This window comes from Pinus tabuliformis, chromosome 4_1 (genome assembly GCF_031772625.1).
Source record: "Pinus tabuliformis cultivar Carrire ecotype Pingquan chromosome 4_1, CPIR1, whole genome shotgun sequence".
NCBI classification, from domain to species: Eukaryota; Viridiplantae; Streptophyta; class Pinopsida; order Pinales; family Pinaceae; genus Pinus; species Pinus tabuliformis.
Genome location: NC_142303.1, coordinates 99504187 through 99523948, shown reverse-complemented (window position 1 = coordinate 99523948; position 19762 = coordinate 99504187). Strand labels below are relative to the sequence as shown.

The following is a 19762-nucleotide window of genomic DNA, read 5'->3' as shown; positions in this document are numbered from 1 at the left end:
ACCAACAACAAGAAGTAGACGTATTAAGCTGTGAGAAATGTATATTGCCAGCAGGATAAAGCAGAGAAGGTAAGCAGAAATACATGATCATGTTATAATATGATACATAATGGTGTACGATGAACTTTATTGACTCTCCGATGATAGAAAATGATGCAATGATCGAGTTATTGACATGCTTTGATTTAACGGCTCCTCCCCTATAGTGTTTGTGGTGCTTGCTGATACTGACTGATGAGAGTTGCTCCTCCACACAAATAATGATGAGTCAATAATGTAATTGTAATCCCAATCACAAGGAGTCAATAGTGTAATCGTAATCATGGTGGCTTGTTGGTTAATGATGTAATATGAAGCTAGGGTGGTTTGTAGGTGAATGATATAATAAAAAGCTCTACCGCACTCAGTCGTTAATGAAGCTATCGCATGATCGTAATCTTCGCTGCTCTTATCCCTGCTGCTGTTGCTTTTGTTGTCCTTTCCTCATAGCTTTATAGAATCCAATCATCTCATAGCTGATCATAATCTCATCGTAATGAATCGAGTAGTTGCAGTATTCTCATCTGAGTTGTTGCAGCTCCTCCTCATCGTGGTATTAGTAGCTCCTAATGTCTAAGAATCTAAGGTATGAATTTTTTAGTTACTTATTTGAGAGGGGCCACCCAATAAGTCAAATGAATGAAAATTGCTTGACTGATAAGGAGAGGATGCGTAAGCATGACTCCACCAATGCCCCCCACCCAATAAGCATCAAGGAAGGCATGGCTCGGTTGTTAAGGAGAGGATGCTACAACATGACTGGACCAACGGGAGAGGAATTTCATTGGCTCTGCAAGAACCTGACCTCAACAGAGGGACACAAAGCTTCAGCCTCGCCAACATGCCCACCCAGTGAATTATATTAGACATCCCCGCTACCCACACATATGATCTGATAGGATAATTCCCCCTGGCGGAGGCACTAGGATGTCAGATCAAACTGGAGTGGCGGACCGGAGTTCTATGTCGGACCCGAGACCCACTTTACTACTTTACCAGTAGTTGAGTTATGCCATCCAACGAAGCACTCCCTCTACACACACAAAAGCGTTGACAGGAACAGCTTAGCGAGGGGGCAACAAAAGATGGGATGATTTTTACGGACTTATTACGGTCAATTACTCAAACAACCTACCACATTATGGAAAGACACCACAGGACTAAATGGGGGAGATAAGTGCTTCATTTTATAACCTCAAAGCCTTATGAGCCGTAGCCAATAACCCATCAGACATAGACAATCCATGCATTCATTACACAGTCAAGAATGACAAGCCCATACAATAGAATCTACAACAACAACACCAATGAGTTCTTCCCTATTTTAGTTACGATATTGACCTGAATCATTAGCTTTTACTACATTAGGAATAGTTGCGGTCATGGGATAAAAACAAGGTTTTGACTTATATTCTTCAGGTACTCTTTGAGGGGCTTAAGCGCTTCGGACACTTCTCACCCTGGGACACTAATCCACACTAATGCCTCGCACACTTCTCACCCTCGAACACTTCTATTTATTCACTTGTGCCTATAGTATGTGCCTATAGAGAGTGACTATAGAGGGGCTTGTCGACTTCATGTTATTACTTAATGTTTGCCTTATGACTTAATGTAGGCGCTTGCTTGTAGAAACAATGGGGAAGGACAATTAGTGGGCGATTACGTTGGGTTAGCTCATCTTTAGGCTATTTTATGCATAAAAGATCATCTGCAAAAGCTCATCTGGGTTAGGCAGGCTAAGTAGGTACGTTAAGTCAATTCTTTGAAAGGGTTGTTAATGCCCACGAATGTGAATGCTAAAACTAAAGCTATCAAAAGGTAGGCAGATTGATATAAGAGGTTATAGATTGATAGAAGAGGTCATAGATTGATAGGGTGGGTTACCCAAAAACTTCAGGAGAATGCTTTTCTTTCTCTGGGAAATGCTTATGTATTAGCATCAATGCATAATGACACCCTGCGTTAGGGCCAGAAGGGTTAAGTCCAGTAAGTCAATTCTTTTAAAGTGTTAGGTCCAGCGCATTTATGGACTAGGTTGATGACTAGATTACAACGCTCACTAGCACCGACCACTAAGCACCAAAGATATAGTCAGTCAAATAATCGAGTCAGGCAAGCCAAAGAGATAGTCAGCGAGCAATATATAGAGGAAGGCAATAACTAACCCTCTGATTACATATATTTTGAAATAACAAAAGAGTGAGTCGGCGAAAAAGAAAATAGCAAAAATGGGGTGAAATTGATTGCTTGCTCAGGGCTGTGAAAGTCCATATTCATTCTGTCTCTTGCTCTATGGATGCAGCCAGTTCCTTTCCTTGACTAAGTCTCCGCATAGTCAAAAGCGGATACGGAGACAGTGACTCATAAAGAAGGAGAGGAAGCTTCATCGAATCCTCCATATGAGGTCCGACATAAAAATAAGTTCCTTTCGTGTGAGGTGCTGGTCCTTGGCCTTAAACCCGATAACCCGAGACTCTCTCCTTGACCTTATTCGGGTTACTCGATGGCCCATCTATCGATGCACCCCCTTTCCTTGGCCTTTCACCCAATGGGAAGGTAGGACCAATCGATAACTCGATAAGCTAGGTCGGACCAGCCAGTAACCCGATAAGCAAGGCAAGCCCCTTGATAGAGCATAAGAGTAGGAATAAGAGTGGAAGAAAGGTGGGAACACAGTTGGCAAGAGAAAGAATAAAGTAAGGCAAGTCTCCTCTTCCTTTGGTCGAGTGGTTTGTTTCTCACCCCTCGCTATCACTCTCGATGGCAACTCTCGATTGCGGCTGTTCATGAGGTAGGAAACAAAGACTATTCTTTCATTCATTCTTGAAATGCCAAGTTGATTGCTTAGATTCTTTGATCTTGGGAAGGAAGTCTCACGAGTGGTCGAGGAAGAGCGTGAGAGGGAGGCTTATTCTCTATTCATTCTGTCTCTTGCCAGTGAGTTCTTTGATCCTGAGGGAAGGCTGGTTCTCTTCTTTGTATAGAAGGAAGGATAGAAGGAAGGCTGGTTCTCTTCATTCATATAGAAGGGCCGGTATGATTAGCGAGAGGGAAGGTAGCCAGAATTACGGTAAAAGTAGTAAATAATTCCCATAGGGAAGTGGATATTAACTTCGATAATGAGGTGGGTTTGAAGTCCGAGAATGAACGAGAATCATCGGCATCCTGCCTTAGGTTCCTTTACCCTTGTCAATGTGGGCGTTGCTTCTGTCTTTCCCACCTTGGTTGCTCTTGTTAGGAAGAAGAATGGAGCTTTCAGATTTTGTGTTTACTTGTTCCCTCTTGATGAGAGCAAAGAGCTACCTTGCTAGCTGATTATGCATCCAACTTTGATCCTTATGGGTTTCCTCAATACCCCCTTCTTTCTCCTCCTTTTGGTCATGAGCCTCCATCATTTTCAAATTGTTGTTGATTTATAGTTTCTTCCATCCAAAGGTGATTCCCTTCTTCATTAGTCTTAAGTGCAGGTGGTAAGTTATATTCTTTTGTTTTATCCACCTCTCTCTCTCCCTTATGGTCGAGCAACTCAAGTTCCTTACGGTCGAGCGACCTTCTAGCACCTCTCTGATTTCTACTACTTATATTCTTAATACTCAAAAGAAAATAGAACTCCAACTAACCAATTCTTATTTCTATTCTTACTTAAAAGATCTATTTATATCTCTCTTGTTACCTTTCCTACTCTTCCTAATAGCTTCAAACTACAAACTTTTATTCCTACTATCTATATATTATTCTTCCTAAAAGAGAATACCAAGCTTAACCTATATATCCTAGAGTCTTAACCTTCGAAAAGAAAAACCAATCTAAGTGGTGAAATCCCCCTGATGATGGTCGGGAGAAAGATGAGAAATTCACGAGTGAATGGTCGGGTAAAAGATTTGTGATATAGGGAGTGGGAGTTTTCTTTCTATCTCCTTCTACTAGAAATACTAATCCAAGCGGGTAAAGATAATTTCACTTGGTTTAGAGTGGCAAGAATGCATCGTATAAAAAGTCAAGCTACTCCAAAGCTCAGATTTTTGCAAGATAGATAGTTGAGTTTATGATAGAACCAAAGCTGCTCTTCCCATTTCTCCAACCTATTCCTGTCCTGAACATGTTAAGGGTTGACCAGTTCTTCGAGCCCATCACTATTACAACGACCTATCCACATCCAAGGTTTTTAGGAATGGAATGTGAATAGAATCAGTTATTAACAATGCATATTTGAGATGTTGATGAATGAAATAAGAATAGGTGGTTTGGAGTTGCTTGCTATAATGAATCCTAGTTTCTTCTTCGTTGAGTTGATGTGGAATGTGCCAACCCCGCAAGGGATCCACCTGTTGCTTTTTAGAAAACATACATAGACCTAAAAAAACTGTTCTTGGTCAAGCCGACCCGGCGAGTGAGGGTTCCGACTTAGAACCGAGAGACCGAGCGAGGCATTAAGCTTCATATCGAACAACCTGAACTTGCTCCTTTCCAACTTCTTAACATAAACAACCCGTCCTAATCTCTCCTTTCTCCTGAACATAGCATAGATAGCTTGACTTGGTAATTCTCTTATTGGTGCCTAATCGAACATAGGGAACTTGATACTTGCTTGGTCAACCCAACCTTCTTAGCTGCACCACCTGCTTTGTCAACCCAACCTTCTCAGCTGCACCACCTGCTTTGTCAACCCAACATATACAACTAGAAATTTCTTGGTTCCTAATCACCGAACATAGGCTACTTGTTTCCCTTCTTGGTTCTTCCTACCAAACACTTACTAATATCATATCACCTTGCAAGCACTAAACTTATAAACTCCTAATATCTCCCCTCTACTTGACATACTGAACCTTCCTGCTTTACTCGACTCACTTTCCTTGCCTTGATGTAAAGAACCAACTCCATGATGACTTAACATAACCTAAGCTACTTTCTGACAACTTGCAAGAATCAATATGCGTTATTCCTCATTGACTACATGGTTGTCTTATTGTTGTTACTTTCCAACTGACAAAAAGACTTATTAATCTTTTCATCGTTCTTCATAGCGAGTGTGAGCTGTTCCTCCTTGCCTTGAGAAAGGCTATTTTTTTGCCTCGATGAACAAAAGAATCTGCACTCGACACTTCTTTCTCTTTCTCCTCTGCTCCGAGGGCCCTGGGAAACAATAAGAAAGAACTAGCCCCGCTGGAACTATAAAGTCAGTCTCTATATTGCCTTTTCATTCGAATCCATCCCAATGCTCTAGCTAAGCCGTCTTGTTCCGATACTAAGTAATCTGAATCCTCTGTGTAACCCGAATCAGAATGAAGTATCTATAGCCCACCTCGCGTAGTAGTAGCCTTGTAATCTGAACCGAAATAGGTGGGCATCTTTTCGCCCCGCCAGTTCTTGTAGTGACTCACCCGCTCCATATTCTTGGAGGTAGGAGTCATTACAAGATTGTCTCTTGGTGACTCATCTCTTGGGAGCAACTCCATTGAAGAACATGATTTCTTACTCATCCGATGGACTATTGTTGAAGGTTTCTTCTACTTGATCACAAGCCATAAATGTTTATTGTCTAAAGAAGCTAGAGGAGTTTATGCAGGCAGGGGGAGTTGGTTCATCACATGAAGAAATGTAAACACATCTATCATGGACCACATTGCCAGAAGGAAGAGTACCATGACAAGGGGAGTAACATACCTATGAAGAACTACTATTGATGAAGAAAAGAAACAACTTGATAGGGGAAGTACTTGGGCACCTTGTTTGCCATTGATGTCAAAGGGGGAGAGAATGTTGGAAGGGCAAGAATATTGCCATTAATGACAAAGGGGGAGATTGGTAATCAATGTTGTCATTGATGTCAATATGGCATTGGTCAAGGAAAATATTCTTGAGATGCATAATGAATATCATGAAACCCTAGAATGAGATGATAAGGTTGAAGACAATAGATGCCTGGTTCCAGATGATGATGTCATAACTCTTGTTTGATAAGAATGTCATCAGTTAATATGTCAAGTCACTGATGAAGAAGTCTTAAGAAGTGCCAAGTGCCAAGTATTTAGAAGCCCTTGATGACCGCATTTGATGATGTCATACTCTTGATAAATGACCACAATTGATGATGGCACTTGATGAGGTCTTGATAACATGGTTGGAAGAGTATTTTGGAGTTCTCCTAATTACACTGCACTAGTATATGATGACATTGTTGATGCGTCATGCTACATGGATGTTGCACTCCTACATAATGATTCTATGATCTTATGATGGCATTGATAACAATGAAGAAGCCACGCTATCCCAAACATTTCTCATGTTCTCACAAACTTTTTATGCATCAAATTTAAGGAGAGTCACAAAGAAAAATTATTTTGGACAACTTGGAGGCATCCTTTCAAAATGGATCGTAGACCATCTTAAAGAGTTTTTTTTCCCCTTTCTAACGAGCCTTTATTTGCCTCGAAACTCCCAATATTTTGTGAGATATTGAATTTTTAAGTTAATGAAATTATTCCTAGCAGTGAGCCGACCTACACTTAGTCATACAAGTCAACCTCACTTCAAATAGATGTGTCCCTTCAGTTATAAACGAAATCACTATAAATATAAACCTAAATTCGTCCATTCAAGCTCATATTTTTGGTGGAGACAAGACAAGAGGTAGAGAAGCAGCCACATCTTAAAAAAGCAAGGAAGACAAGTTTGTGGAGTTATTCCTGGGTTAAATAGTCTCCCACAGGTTCGACCTAGGAGCAGAGAAGTTGTCGTAGTTGCCGTGGTCGCAGCTGCCATAGTTGCAGTTGTTGAAGCTACCGTGGTCGAAGTTGCCATAGTTGCCGTGGTCGAAGCTGTTGCAGTTGCTGTGGTCAAAGCTGTCGCAACTACCGTAGTTGCCGTGGTTGAAGCTACCGTGGTCGAAGCTACTCAAAGTTGTCATAGTTGTCATGGTCAAAGTCATGATTTATTGGGATTGAACAAATAGAGCTTGTTGAAGTCGTCTCTTGAGAACAAAATAGGGCAAAGTTGGAGAACTTTGTGAAGCAACATATTGAAGATTTGTGGAGATCATTGAAGATCATGATGCATTGAAGCCATAATGAGGTAACATTGGAGATTTTGTTTGGGTGACATGAAAAGTAGTGGTGATACCTTCTAAGAAGACAAGGTTGTCATTGATGATGTGACGAGGAGACTAAGGGAAGGCATAGTTGAATATTGACAAGACTTGTTGAAGAAGACATTGGGAGCTGTGAAGTATAACCAAATACATCTTGACAAATAAAGTAAGGGTTGGAGCCTCGAAAAGACAAGGTTGGTGCCTTGGAGGATAGGGTTGGAGCCCTAGAGGATCAGAGTCATCAAGAAATTAGGTCAGACCCTGAACCAGATATAGGGTTAGAGCCCTTGAGGTTGGTGCCTCAAAATTGACAAGGTTGGAGCCTTGGAAGTCCTAGTCGGTTCTTGGAAAATACAGGTTGGAGCCTGGGAGATTGAAGATCGGTGTCTTCATCTAGGGTTGGAGCCCTACATATACTGTACTTGATTTATTGTAAAGAAGAAATTAATAAAAACATTTATTCTTATTGTTCATTTGTGTTCTAAATATAAGTGATCTAACTGGTAAAAGTAACAATTGAAAAGAAACACTGATTCACCTCCCCTCTCAATGTTTTCAATAGACAATGTCTTCTTCTTCCCTTATGTGTCAAATTCGTTTTTCCTTGCCTGCTGTGCCAAGTGTGAGAAGGGTGGGTGTAATGGAGAGCAAACACCATGCAAAGCTCAACCAAACTGCCGTGTGATGCCACCACTACAATATGAGCCCACTCTACCCTGCATAGAAGATGCCAGGACTGTGGTGTGTGTAGCTAAGAGTTGCTGTGCGTAGATGCTTAGGAAAAGGGCCTGTGTACAAGTGTAATATTGGTGGAGCATCATGGAGACATCCCATAATTATCTCAACTAAAGTCTTTGTCAAATATTTTATGTAATAGGTTGATCCCTTGTTGTGTGGATTTCTTCATGTGCGTATTATCTTTAGGCTGAGCGTATATCCTTTAACTATGCGTTGAGCTAGATGTGGAGGGTGAGGTGGGGTCTACTTCCTACTCACATTTCCTTAACTTTTGACTTTAATAAAATTCACCACATAAATTTCTTGCCTCCTTGGTGAAATTCGACCTCACAAATGGATAAATCGAATCCCATGTGGCCCATAAACTTGATTTGTCCCCTGTACCTTAATTCATGTGCCCAATCATCCTCACACATGGCCTTTGACTCATCTTTGACATAGATTTTAAGTTCCAAGTCATTTCCACCTCAATTTGCATTTGGTTTTTTTCTTCTTTCTCCGTTTTAAAATTTTTTCAGGCTATTGTATTGCCACATTTTCCCATAGACTTAGGAAAAGTGGGTTTTGAGGGTCTAGAATTTAATTTTTACTCCTCAAAGTGTCTTAGTAGAAAGTTGAGGGTGAGAAGTGTAATTTTGAGTACACATACCCCATACAACTTCTCTAAACATCACTTGTTACATTTTACAATCAAAATTTATTAAAATTTCTGTGCAGCGGGAAATTTTAAAAATAAAAAACTGGCCCCTAGACCTAATAAAATTCCGCAAAATTTTACCAGTGATTTAGTATGGTAATCTACAATGACTCTAGACACTAGGATTCACCCAAGGCCTCTCCATCAAACTACATTCTGGCTTTAGGGTTATGCTTGGAGGAAAAAACTCAAATAATTATTAAATGCTTGAAAGTACCTAATAATTAACCAAGTAAAAAAAACCTTCCAGGGTAAACTCACTTGATGACAACGTCCTAAGTTACCTAGGCCTGTTACATGACTCAATTCGTCACAATAGCATTACTTTATATCATCCTTGTAGGGTTTGTGGAATCTGAGTACAACATAGAAGAAGATGAGAAGATGAAGAGTTAAAAAACTCTGATGATATATGAACTTTGATGGTACATGAAGCCTTTGACATATCCTCAGGCATGAGGTCTTCAAATTGTTTTTAGGTGCAACTTCAATGGTAAAAAAGAGTAAGAGTTGAAACTTTTAGCCAAGATAGACTCTACGACAATTAATGAGTTGGTATACATACAACTAGTGGGTAGCTTGATATCTCTTACATCCACTAGACCTTATTTGAGTTTTGTTCAACAGGAAATTTTAAAAGTGAGAAGTGTAATTTTGAGTACACATACCCCATACAACTTCTCTAAACATCACTTATTACATTTTACAATCAAATTTTTTTAAAATTTCCGTCTAGCGAGAAATTTTAAAAATAAAAAAACTGGCCCCTAGACCTAATAAAATTCCGCAAAATTTTACTAGTGATCTAGTATGGTAATATACAATGACTCTAGACACTAGTATTCACCCAAGGCCTCTCCATCAAGTGGCATTCCGGCTTTAAGGTTATGCCTGGAGGAGAAACTCAATTAATTATTAAATCCGTGAAAGTACCTAATAATTAACCAAGTAAAAAAAACCTTTCAAGGTAAACTCACTTGATGACAACGTCCTTAGTTACCTAGGCTTGTTACATGACCCAATTCATCACAATAACATTACTTTATATCATCCCCGCAAGGCTGGCGGAATCTAAGTACAACATAGAAGAAGATGAGAAGATGAAGTTAGAGTTAAAAAACTCTGATGATATATGAACTCTGATGGTACATGAAGCCTTTGACATATCCTCGGGCATGAGGTCATCAAAATTTTTTTAGGTGCAATTTCAATCGTCAAAAGGAGTAAGAGTTGAAACTTTTAGCCAAGATAGACTCTACGACAATTAATGAGTTGGAATACATGCAACTAATGGGTAGCTTGATATATCTTACATCCACTAGACCTTATTTGAGTTTTGTTCAGCTGCATTTCTAGATTCATGACAACGCCAAAGGTAGAGCACTGGACAGCGACCAAACGAGTGCTGAGATATGTGAAAGGGATACTTGACTTTGGCATTATGTATAGCAGAAGCAAAGACCCTAGGCATTGTGGATATACAAATTTATATTGGGCAGGTTCTGTTGATGACAGAAAATCCACTTTTGTATATGTTTTCAACTTTGGCATGGGTGCAGTCACATGGATTTGCATGAAGCAACATGCAGTAGCCCTTTAATCTGATACAAATGCAGGATATCAAGTAGTGAAAGGAACATGCAAGGCAGTTTGTCTCAGGAGGATGCTTTTAGATATGCAAATGCAACAAATAGAGCCAACAGTCCTGTTGACAAACAAGGGGTGATGAAACTTGCCAAGAATACAGTTTCCCATGAGTGTACCAAACATGTTGAGGTGCATTGCCAGTTCATCAGACAGCTTGTACAAGACGGGTCTATCGAGCGGCAGTATTGTCCTATTTCACCTTATTGGTTTATCTCACATTCATAAAGTGGATTGACTCTATTTGATTGTAGCTCTATATAAGGAATCTTTCGATTTATCATTTACATATACAATATGGAAAACTTTTTTGAATTGTCTTGGTTTCTTTATGTGCTTGATTTTTGTAATACAAGAAGATGTTGGAAGAATCCTACTAGCATATCAGGTCTCCCTTTGTTTCTCCATAGAACAAGGTTTTGATATTCTCCACCCTGAAATTGAGATGGAAGAGCGTGGTTGTTATTATCTTTAGCCAATGATCCTTTTTATTATGATATGGCCCATAAAAGTTTTAAAATTTTATTCTACTAGAAGATGTTGGAAGAATCCTACTAGCATATCAGGTCTCGCTTTGTTTCTCCGTAGAACAAGGTTTTGATCTTCTCCACCCTGAAATTGAGATGAAAGAGCATGGTTGTTATTATCTTTAGCCAATGATCCTTTTTATTATGATATGGCCCATAAAAGTTCTAAAATTTAATTCTGTCAAAATCTTCACAAGTAGTGTGCAAATGATAGTTGAATCAAGCATGGAATGAGCTTTTAGTTTACATGATTTCCTCCAATTCACTGCCAGTCGTCCTGATTTGTGTTTGACACTACTTGCTATGAACTCTCGTCCTTTCAGTAAATTAGTACAGAATAAAGCACTTCATATACATCCTCCTTACTGAGCGCTGTTTTCTAAATGAAGAGAACACCTGCATTATACTTCCGAACCATCTTCCTTAGAGAAATCTGTTTCAGGGGTGCCCCCAAAGCCCTTATGTTGGATGAGAGACTAATTATTTATGTTTCTGGTGCGAGGCTTTCCCTACTCCGAAGGCCCATCTTTGATATTTTTGTTTCCCTCTGCCTATATGATAGCCAACTGCATGAAGGACTTATGGTTTATGCCTGCAACAGATGAGACACATGGCTGATTGAATCTTGAAATTATTATTATTGCTGTAATGTGATCAGCTATTATATAGCGACATTGTTATCACTTATTAAATAAGAAGTTATAGTTAAGTCCTAATTACCCAAGTGAATGATTGTTTCTCTTTTGTTGTATACATGTTCTTCTATGTGTTTAAGAGGTGCTTCTCTTAATTGAGAGTTGTGATCAAGAGTGGAAGTGCCTATTGAATATATTATGTTACCTGAGTTATATATTTTGTGTCACTTCCATCCTTGCCGATCACGTGTATATATTGTATAGATTATGAGCTGAATAAGGGGTTGCTTGATAATACTAGTGTACCATAAATTATGTTGTAGACTGTAGTTATTTCTTTCTATTGTTCTTAAAGTTAAATGCAAACATAAAATAATTTCTTAATTGTCTGTGTTTTATTCACTCCAAACTCTCATCTTCATATTGATTGTACTCTCCACATCAACATAATTGTTAGCAACAGGTCCTGGGAAACCAAAGGGGTTCAATTCAATGGCCACCCTAATCAGGTAGAACCATAGAATTCGTATACCATGGGGCAAATTTGAAGACACAAAATTATAGAACTATGACCAATGATAAATGGAATGAAGTAGGGAATTAAATCAAGTGCCACGACTAATCAAACTGAGACACCAGAGGTCATGGGAACTAGAAAACATTCTCTGGGATAACTGCACACATTTGATGGGCTTCCAATTGTTCTACACCTGGATGTGCTAGAGTGTGTCTTGTTATGCTAACAACATAATGCTATTATGCACGCACTTAACCAGTTAGTTCCAGATATGGACTCTACCTATGAAGCATCATAGAGGAAGGATTTACATGGAATCATGTAAATATAATTACTACAAATTTGGAAACTAATGTGTAAAGAACGGAGTTGAATTTAGTTTTTTCCTTCTAAAGAAGTTATCTTTTTTTTCATGTTTGATGGCTTGAGTTTAACTTATTTTTTTCTGTGGATGAATTCAGGAGGCCTTGTTGTTGGTAGCCTAGAGAGAATATACCATGAAGAAGGATTTCGGGGTTTGTACCGTGGACTTTCACCAACAATTATAGCATTACTCCCAAATTGGGCGGTGAGTTTAGTGGACTTTTGTTTAATTCCATGTCTTTTGGTTTCTATTTTACAGGGCAATAAATAGATCAAAGGCAATGGTATCAATTATGTGGTTTTTAAGTAATTGCATGTACATACATGAGAAAAGTGTTTGGTAACACTCACCAAAGTGTTGTTAGGAGTCTTTGATACTCACGCCTGTTTATATGTTAGATATGTGACAAATATAATATCTAGATAGATATTAAGGTCAAGGCTTAGGTACTTCAATCACCATAACCACTTAGGGTGATTATAAATTATTATGAGACATGATGTAAAGGTGTGAGATGTGTCACTTCAACACCATTAATAAAATATATATTTTATTTTCTGTATCATTGCCTTGATGAATATATGCACCTTGAATTTCTACATGCTATCAGTACAAGACTCTGTACCTGTGTCTGAGCAATCTGTTTTTTGGTGATTAAAGTTCATGTGGTCATGAGAGAAGGTTGATATATCTCTAGAGAATGAATTGAGTGAGCAAAAAGATCAAGGAGAAAATTAAAAAAAAGAGGTAATGCCATTTTACAAGGCAGATCTTATAGAAGTTAAGATTTGTAATGTATCAACGATTTATTTAAAGGTTTTTGGGCTTTGATGTAGTACCAATTTGTTCAAAGGTTTATGGTTTTTAGAGCCCACAAAAGTAGAAAATGAATTGCAGAGCAAACTGACAGAACCTGGTCAGTATATTGACAAAGAAAGAACTGGCAACTGACATATCAAAGGAGTAAGAATGGACAACGACCATAGGCAACAAAGAGGATGCAATAAGGCAACGTATTAGAGGTAGAATGTTAGGGCATGTGATACCCGTGAGAAAAGCAGGAAGGCGTGCTAAACAAACATTTATCAAAGTTGTCATGCAACAACCCAGGGCATTGATTCAATTTTCGAGATCATTTGATGACTAAGAATTTTGTCAATGTGGGAGTGAGAGCAAAGATAAAATTGACTTGTACAAATGCCCGAAATATTTGCTGAATGATTGTCATGTCCAAAAATGTGAGGTTGGATTGTGTGAAAGCTGACATATCAAACCCTATAGAAGTAAGACATACAAAAGCAAGCATTGAGACATAGAAGCATGACATGAAATGCAAAACAGTTTCCCAGAAGTGAAGAGGGCATAATGCACTCATGAATACTACTCTAGTGAGAGAATTAGGAAATGAACAGACCAACGCTGGCAAATATTATTGCACAAATGTTCAGGCTCACATATTCAAAGTTTAATAAAGATCTAAATATGAAAGTGGGAAATGACGAGACTTTGCTGATAAAAAGAGATGATAAGAACCAATATTCTAGATCTTTTTTCAAGACAAACGTAGAAGTGGTAATTACCAGAACGTTTGTAGAGTGTGAAAATAATGACATCTTTAGATCCCTGAAATCTGAAATCATGATAAGGATTGAGAAGCAGAAACATAGACAAGAATGAACTTGAAAATAGAAGTGGAGCGAACTACTCTTCAAAATATTCAGTAACAGCTAAATAGCTGAACTGGAACTCAACTAGAACTCAACCAACTGAATTGAACTAAAACTAACCATGACAGCTAGCAGACAAAGATGAGACAAGGAGATTAATGCTCTCAACAATATGATAAGGTTGAGAAACAGAAACCTAGACAAGAATGAACTTGAAAATGGAAGTGGAGCCAACCGCTCTTCAAAATGTTCAGTAACAGCTAAATAGGTTACATAGGACTCAGGAGACAAAGGAACATGCAACAATAAATAACTGAACTAGAACTCAACCAACTGAACCGAAGTAAAACTAACTATGATAGCTAGCAGACAAGGTTGACATAGGGAGATTAATGCTCTCAACACCCCCTCCTAATCTCAACTGTTACAATTATTGGCACTTACAATGCCCAAGTGCTCTCTTTGAAATTCAAATACAGTTTTTCCCAATGGTTTTGTAAAAATGTCTGCAAGCTGATCTCATGATCCACATAAATCAAGAAATATATCTCCATTATTGACAATCTCTCAAATGAAGTGAAAATGCGTGTAAATATGTTTGCTGCTTTTGTGAAACACATTATTTATAAGGTAATGGCATAGCTGTTATCACAAAAAGTAGGAGTTGGCTCCTTTTGAACATTTGAAAGATCATTCAATAGCCTTCTTAGACATACTGCTTGACAAGTTGCATAAGTTGCAGCTACATATTCTGCCTCTGCGGAAGATATTGAAACAATGGGCTGTTTTTTCGATGCCCATGAGATCAAATTTGTTCCCAAGTGAGAGCGTATTCTGATGTGCTTTTCTGATCATCGAAGCTGCCTGAATAGTCACTATCTGTGTAGCCTGAGAGTGAGCAATCTTTAGAATTCTTGTACAATAAGCCATAGTTTAGTGTCCCTGCAACATATCTTAAAATTCTTTTTGCAACTTTCCAGTGGGAATTCTTAGGTGATTCCATAAATCTGGAAACAAAACTAGTTGCAAACATGATGTCCGGTCTAGTTGTAGTGAGATACAAGAGACTACCAACTAGAATTTTATACAAAGTAGAATCAACTGATGGTCCTTCATCTTGTTTGCTCAGCTTGGTGCCTAGAGCAATTGGAGTGTTAGCTGGTTTGCAACTGATCATTCTAAACTTGTGCAGGATGTCAATGGCATACTTTTGTTGACAGACAAAAATACCAGTTGTGGATTACTTAATTTCAATTCCCAAGAAATACTTCACGAGGCCAAGATCAATCATGTCAAATTTTGTTTGCATGGCAACTTTATATTCTTCTAACATTAGATTACTTGTATAAAGCAGATGATCAACATAAAGGTAGACAATGAGAATTTTACCTATACTATCTGTTTTTGTATAAAGAGTTCGCTCATGGTTGCTTTTGCGGAATCCTATTAATTTTAGATAACAATGGTATGTTTTGTGCTTTAACACAATTTACTTCAATGTTCCTTATGAGTCCAATGACAATCTCCAATTATATTCAATAGCAATCACATTAACTTAAATGCATTGATAGTCAACGCAGATAGAACATAAAAACATGTGCAGAAGACAAACCAAGACAAGAGGACACAAGTTGTGGTGGATGCCAAGGACAAACCCCAATGTGGGGAACTCTTTGATCAAATCTTCTTATTATTCTTCAATAGTTTCAGTAGAGAGAGAGAGTTCAAATATCATAATTACATGCCCAAAACAGTTGTGCCAAATCAGCAGTCAATGCAGCCCTAACCAGAAAGTCAACGGTGGTCAAAGCTGCACCAAAATGCCCTCCAAACAGCTCGGTCAACAACAGAAGAATTCGGCCTACCAAGGGAGTCAAAGTCAACCCAAAAATAGCTCGGTCAACCCAATCAAACCCTGCTGTAATTTCTGTGGTCAAATCAGAAAGTCAATGCTGAAGTCAACTTGTTCAAACTGTCCCCAAACACCTTGAAAACTTTGCCAATCAACGCGGCTTTCAGAAAGCAAAATTATGCCCACAAAAATGAAGTCAACACATGGTCAAACAGTGCAAGCCAAAGCTGGTCAACGCTGCCCTAATCCCTGAAATTTTCGGCCTCCAAAAACAGTACAGAAATTCGTCCTCTTCCACACATGCGAAGTAGAGAAGCCTCCAAGCTGTACGAACCAATCAAGAGAGGAGAGAGAAGATGATGTGATGAGTTGAGATGATGTCCAAATGAGAGAGAGGTCACTCCTATTTATACACTTCGTTGAGGGTGAGGAGACACATCCATTGGGCTTCATGAGCCTACATTTGACTGAGGCTGACCTTGACAAATTGTCCATGAGAGAATAAATTCAAAATTCCATTTTTTCTTGTTAGAATGAGATGATCTTTATATCAAAATTGGACCTCTCGAACAAAGGAATCCAATGCAATAATCATCTCCATCATATGAGTTGTCCTAAGGTGGAAGTTGGCCCTAAATGAGGTAAGAGTCTTCGCTTGTAGTAAGCTTGGAGAGTTTGTTTTTAGCCATATAAGGCTTAATTCAACTTATACACTTTATGTTCTTGTCTTGGAACTTCAAAACCAAGTGGTTGATCCACATAAACCTCTTCTTCCAATATGCCATTTAAAAAAGCAGATTTGACATCCAATTGAAAAACTTGCCATTTATTTTGAGCTATAGTGTCCATAATAGTTGGCTGTATCTAACCTTGCTACTGGAGCAAAGGTTTTGCCGTAGTCTATGCCACGCTGTTGAGAGAACCCTTTGGCAACCAACCTTGCATTGTGTATCTCAATTTTTCCTTTTTCTTTCAATTTGGTCTTGTAGACCCACATGACATAAATGTTGGTTTTGTTTTTTGGGATATCAACTAGTTCCCAAGTTTCATTCTTCTCTATGGCTGTGATTTCTTGATTCATTGCATCAACCCAATGTTCCTCTTTTACTGCCTCTTCAAAGTGGGTTGGTTGACAGGAAAGAAAGGCAAAAATATTTTGCTGCTCAAAATTATGTTCTTGCTCATATATATCCCTGATGCTTCTAGTTTTTTGATTATTTGTTGAAGATGACGGTTCACTGCCGGAAGAAGTACCATTTTCAAATTGTTGTGGCTTTTCTTGTACCTACAATCTTGGCAGCGTTGGTGGATGAACATGTTGACCTAAAGGTTCATCAATTCGCTCACACCAAGATTTGTTTTAAGAAAACTTAACATCTCTACTAAAAAAAAATCTCTCGGTGAGCGGATTGTAGAGTCTAGAGGTTTTGACTGTTCACTATAGCCTACAAAGATGCATTTTTCACTTTTGTTGTCAAGCATTTTCATAGCTTTTCTAGAACATGTGCAAATGCCACACAACCAAATATGCAAAAGGGAGAGACATTCACCTTCTTAACATCTCATGGGCGTCGAAGAAACAACCCATTGTTTCAATATCTTGTGTAGAGACAGAGTATGTAGCTACAACTTCTTGTCGCACAGAGTGTCTAGGCAGCGCGACAACGCTTAGAGTAAGGGCTATCACTCTTAATCCTTACTCACTCCGTTTAGACTCTCTCCTAGGAAAGTCAAGGGGGTTAGTCCCTAGGTGAATAGATGAGGATAACCTGTGAGAAACAGACTCTAGGAGATTTTAATGATGGATAACTTGGTGAATTTAAATGATTAAATCAGATTAATAGATTAAACGCCAAGGTAAACAAGACACGACCACAAGATAGAAACAATTTTAGACCAGTGCCTTCGATATTTGAATTAACCATTAACAAAACAAGCTACTTTTCCAAAAGCCAATATGATTTATCGCACCGGACTATAGAATAATTGTGAGAATTGCATTTAATAACACTAAGGAACTTTAAATTTAAATTTTTATTATTCCTTAGGGAATAGTGTTTAATGGTAACTGAAAAATTTAAAATCTTTTAATGCGATGAAAAAATGAAAAGGGCATAAAATAAAAATTTTAATGGGCCATAGGCCACATTTAAATTTTTTTAACGTTAAAGCGCAAACCCTTTTTATCTTATTTTAAAATCCTTAGTCACCAAAGTTTTAAGTTTTTTTATGATTTTTTAAATGTTTAGGATTTTAAATATTTTAGATTTTTTTTTAGACTTTCGAAATTTTATATATATTTTTTAATTTTTAGACTTTTTCATTAAATGACCTACGCTAACCTAACTACATACAAGTCAAATAAATTGAAAAGAAACCCAAAATCGATTTTTTTTGTTTTTTGTTTTGTTTTTGTTTTTGTGTTTTATATGTTTTAGATTTTTTAAGATTTTTTATTTATATGATTGTAAATAATTTACAAAACTGAATTCATAAATTAAAGAACCTATGTATAAAACCTAACTAAAAATCGCAATCTACCTAAACCCTAAACTAAATGAAATTAGAAATAAATAAAAGAGAGAACTAAACGTAAATCAAACACCATAACAAAAAAAACGAGTTTGCTGTTGTGCGTGCAGGTGAGGTCGATGGCGGCAGAAGAAGTTTGCGAGCAGAGAGAAAGGAGAGCAGCTCGCGGAAGCCACGGGAATGCAGGCCGAGGGTAGATCGATGGCTAGAAGGTGTAATAATTGCAGCGTGAGGAAATCCGCAGGGAACGACGAGGGCAAAAAGGAGGTTTTAGATTGGAAGCACGCAGATGGAGAGGCTGCGGACAGTGATTGAGGAGCAGCTGCGTGGAATGAGGGAGCTAAACGGAGCAGGGAGATGGAGAATGCAGTTGTAGCTCGACAGAGGATGGACGACAACATGATTAGCTGATTCGTTTTGTAGGTTCAGGAGGAGGCACAACGATGAGGAGCCGCTGAGGACTTCAACGCCTGAATGGAGTTCTGGCAACAAGGGATTAACGCAGGGAGATTTGGATAATGAGGAAGGAGCTGCGTAAGGAGGAACAATAATGATGGTTTTAAAGAAATGTGTGAGAGATTGAAAGCAGCGAGGAGGGTTATGAATGTGTTGAAAGAGGGAGCTGTAGAGGAAAAGCCAGACAACTGATTTTGGATGCGGGTGGGCAACGATGAAAGATGGAAGGAGATCACGCAGACAGGGAGGATAACGGATGGGGGAAGCGTAATTCGGATTTGAACACAGGTTGAAAATTGCGTGGGAGAATGAGGAGGAAAGAAGCTCAGGTAGCAAAAAATAGGGGAAGGGGGAACCCAGGCAACAACAAAAGGCTGCGGGCCGTAAAAAAAATTTCGAAATTTTTATCTAGCCAATCAATCTAAAAAAATTTCACCAGAACCTAAAAATATTATCCAGAAATGTTAATAATTTTTTTAGACCGCTCTGCTTCAGATTTCTTGAAACCCTTAAAAATTCCAGATTTTAAAAATTTAAAACTCTGCTTTAGATTTGACCCTCACTGAAATTCCAGATCTAAAAACTAAATTAATTCCCTGAAAAAATAATGCTGATGGACCTCTAGAGATCCAGATCTTACCCTCCAGGGCCTAGATCTGGAATTTGTTCAACTTTCAACTTCAGATCTGCAACTGCAATACAACAGAAGACACCCAAACGATATACACAATGACCCAAAAGACCCTGAAACCAAAGTTAGAAAACCAAAATTAATTACAGATCTATGTACAAAAGTGGCAGATCTATCAGATCTGGCGAGTGTGAGTCCGACTCTGCTCCCAGATCTGATGATCTATGGCTCTCAAAAGCTAGATCTAATGATTTAGCATAGATATAGTTAAGTTCAACTTGGTCTAGTATAGAGTTAGGTAAAGTGTGTTTCTTTACCGTTGTACATTTTGTAACTTACAATCCGACGGTCACGATATGTAGTGATCCGA

At 38.4% G+C, this 19762-nt stretch overlaps 1 protein-coding gene across 2 annotated transcripts in view; it reads left to right on the top strand.

Moving 5' to 3' along the window:
* The window catches only part of LOC149174412 (nicotinamide adenine dinucleotide transporter 1, chloroplastic-like), a 237082-nt gene that overhangs the window by 54387 nt on the left and 162933 nt on the right, over nucleotides 1-19762 (top strand). For both annotated transcript variants that reach the window (XM_089419330.1, XM_089419332.1), the window contains exon 3: nucleotides 12352-12458. In XM_089419330.1, coding sequence (XP_089275456.1) covers nucleotides 12352-12458 — 107 coding nt within the window. The remainder of the gene's footprint in view (nucleotides 1-12351; nucleotides 12459-19762) is intronic.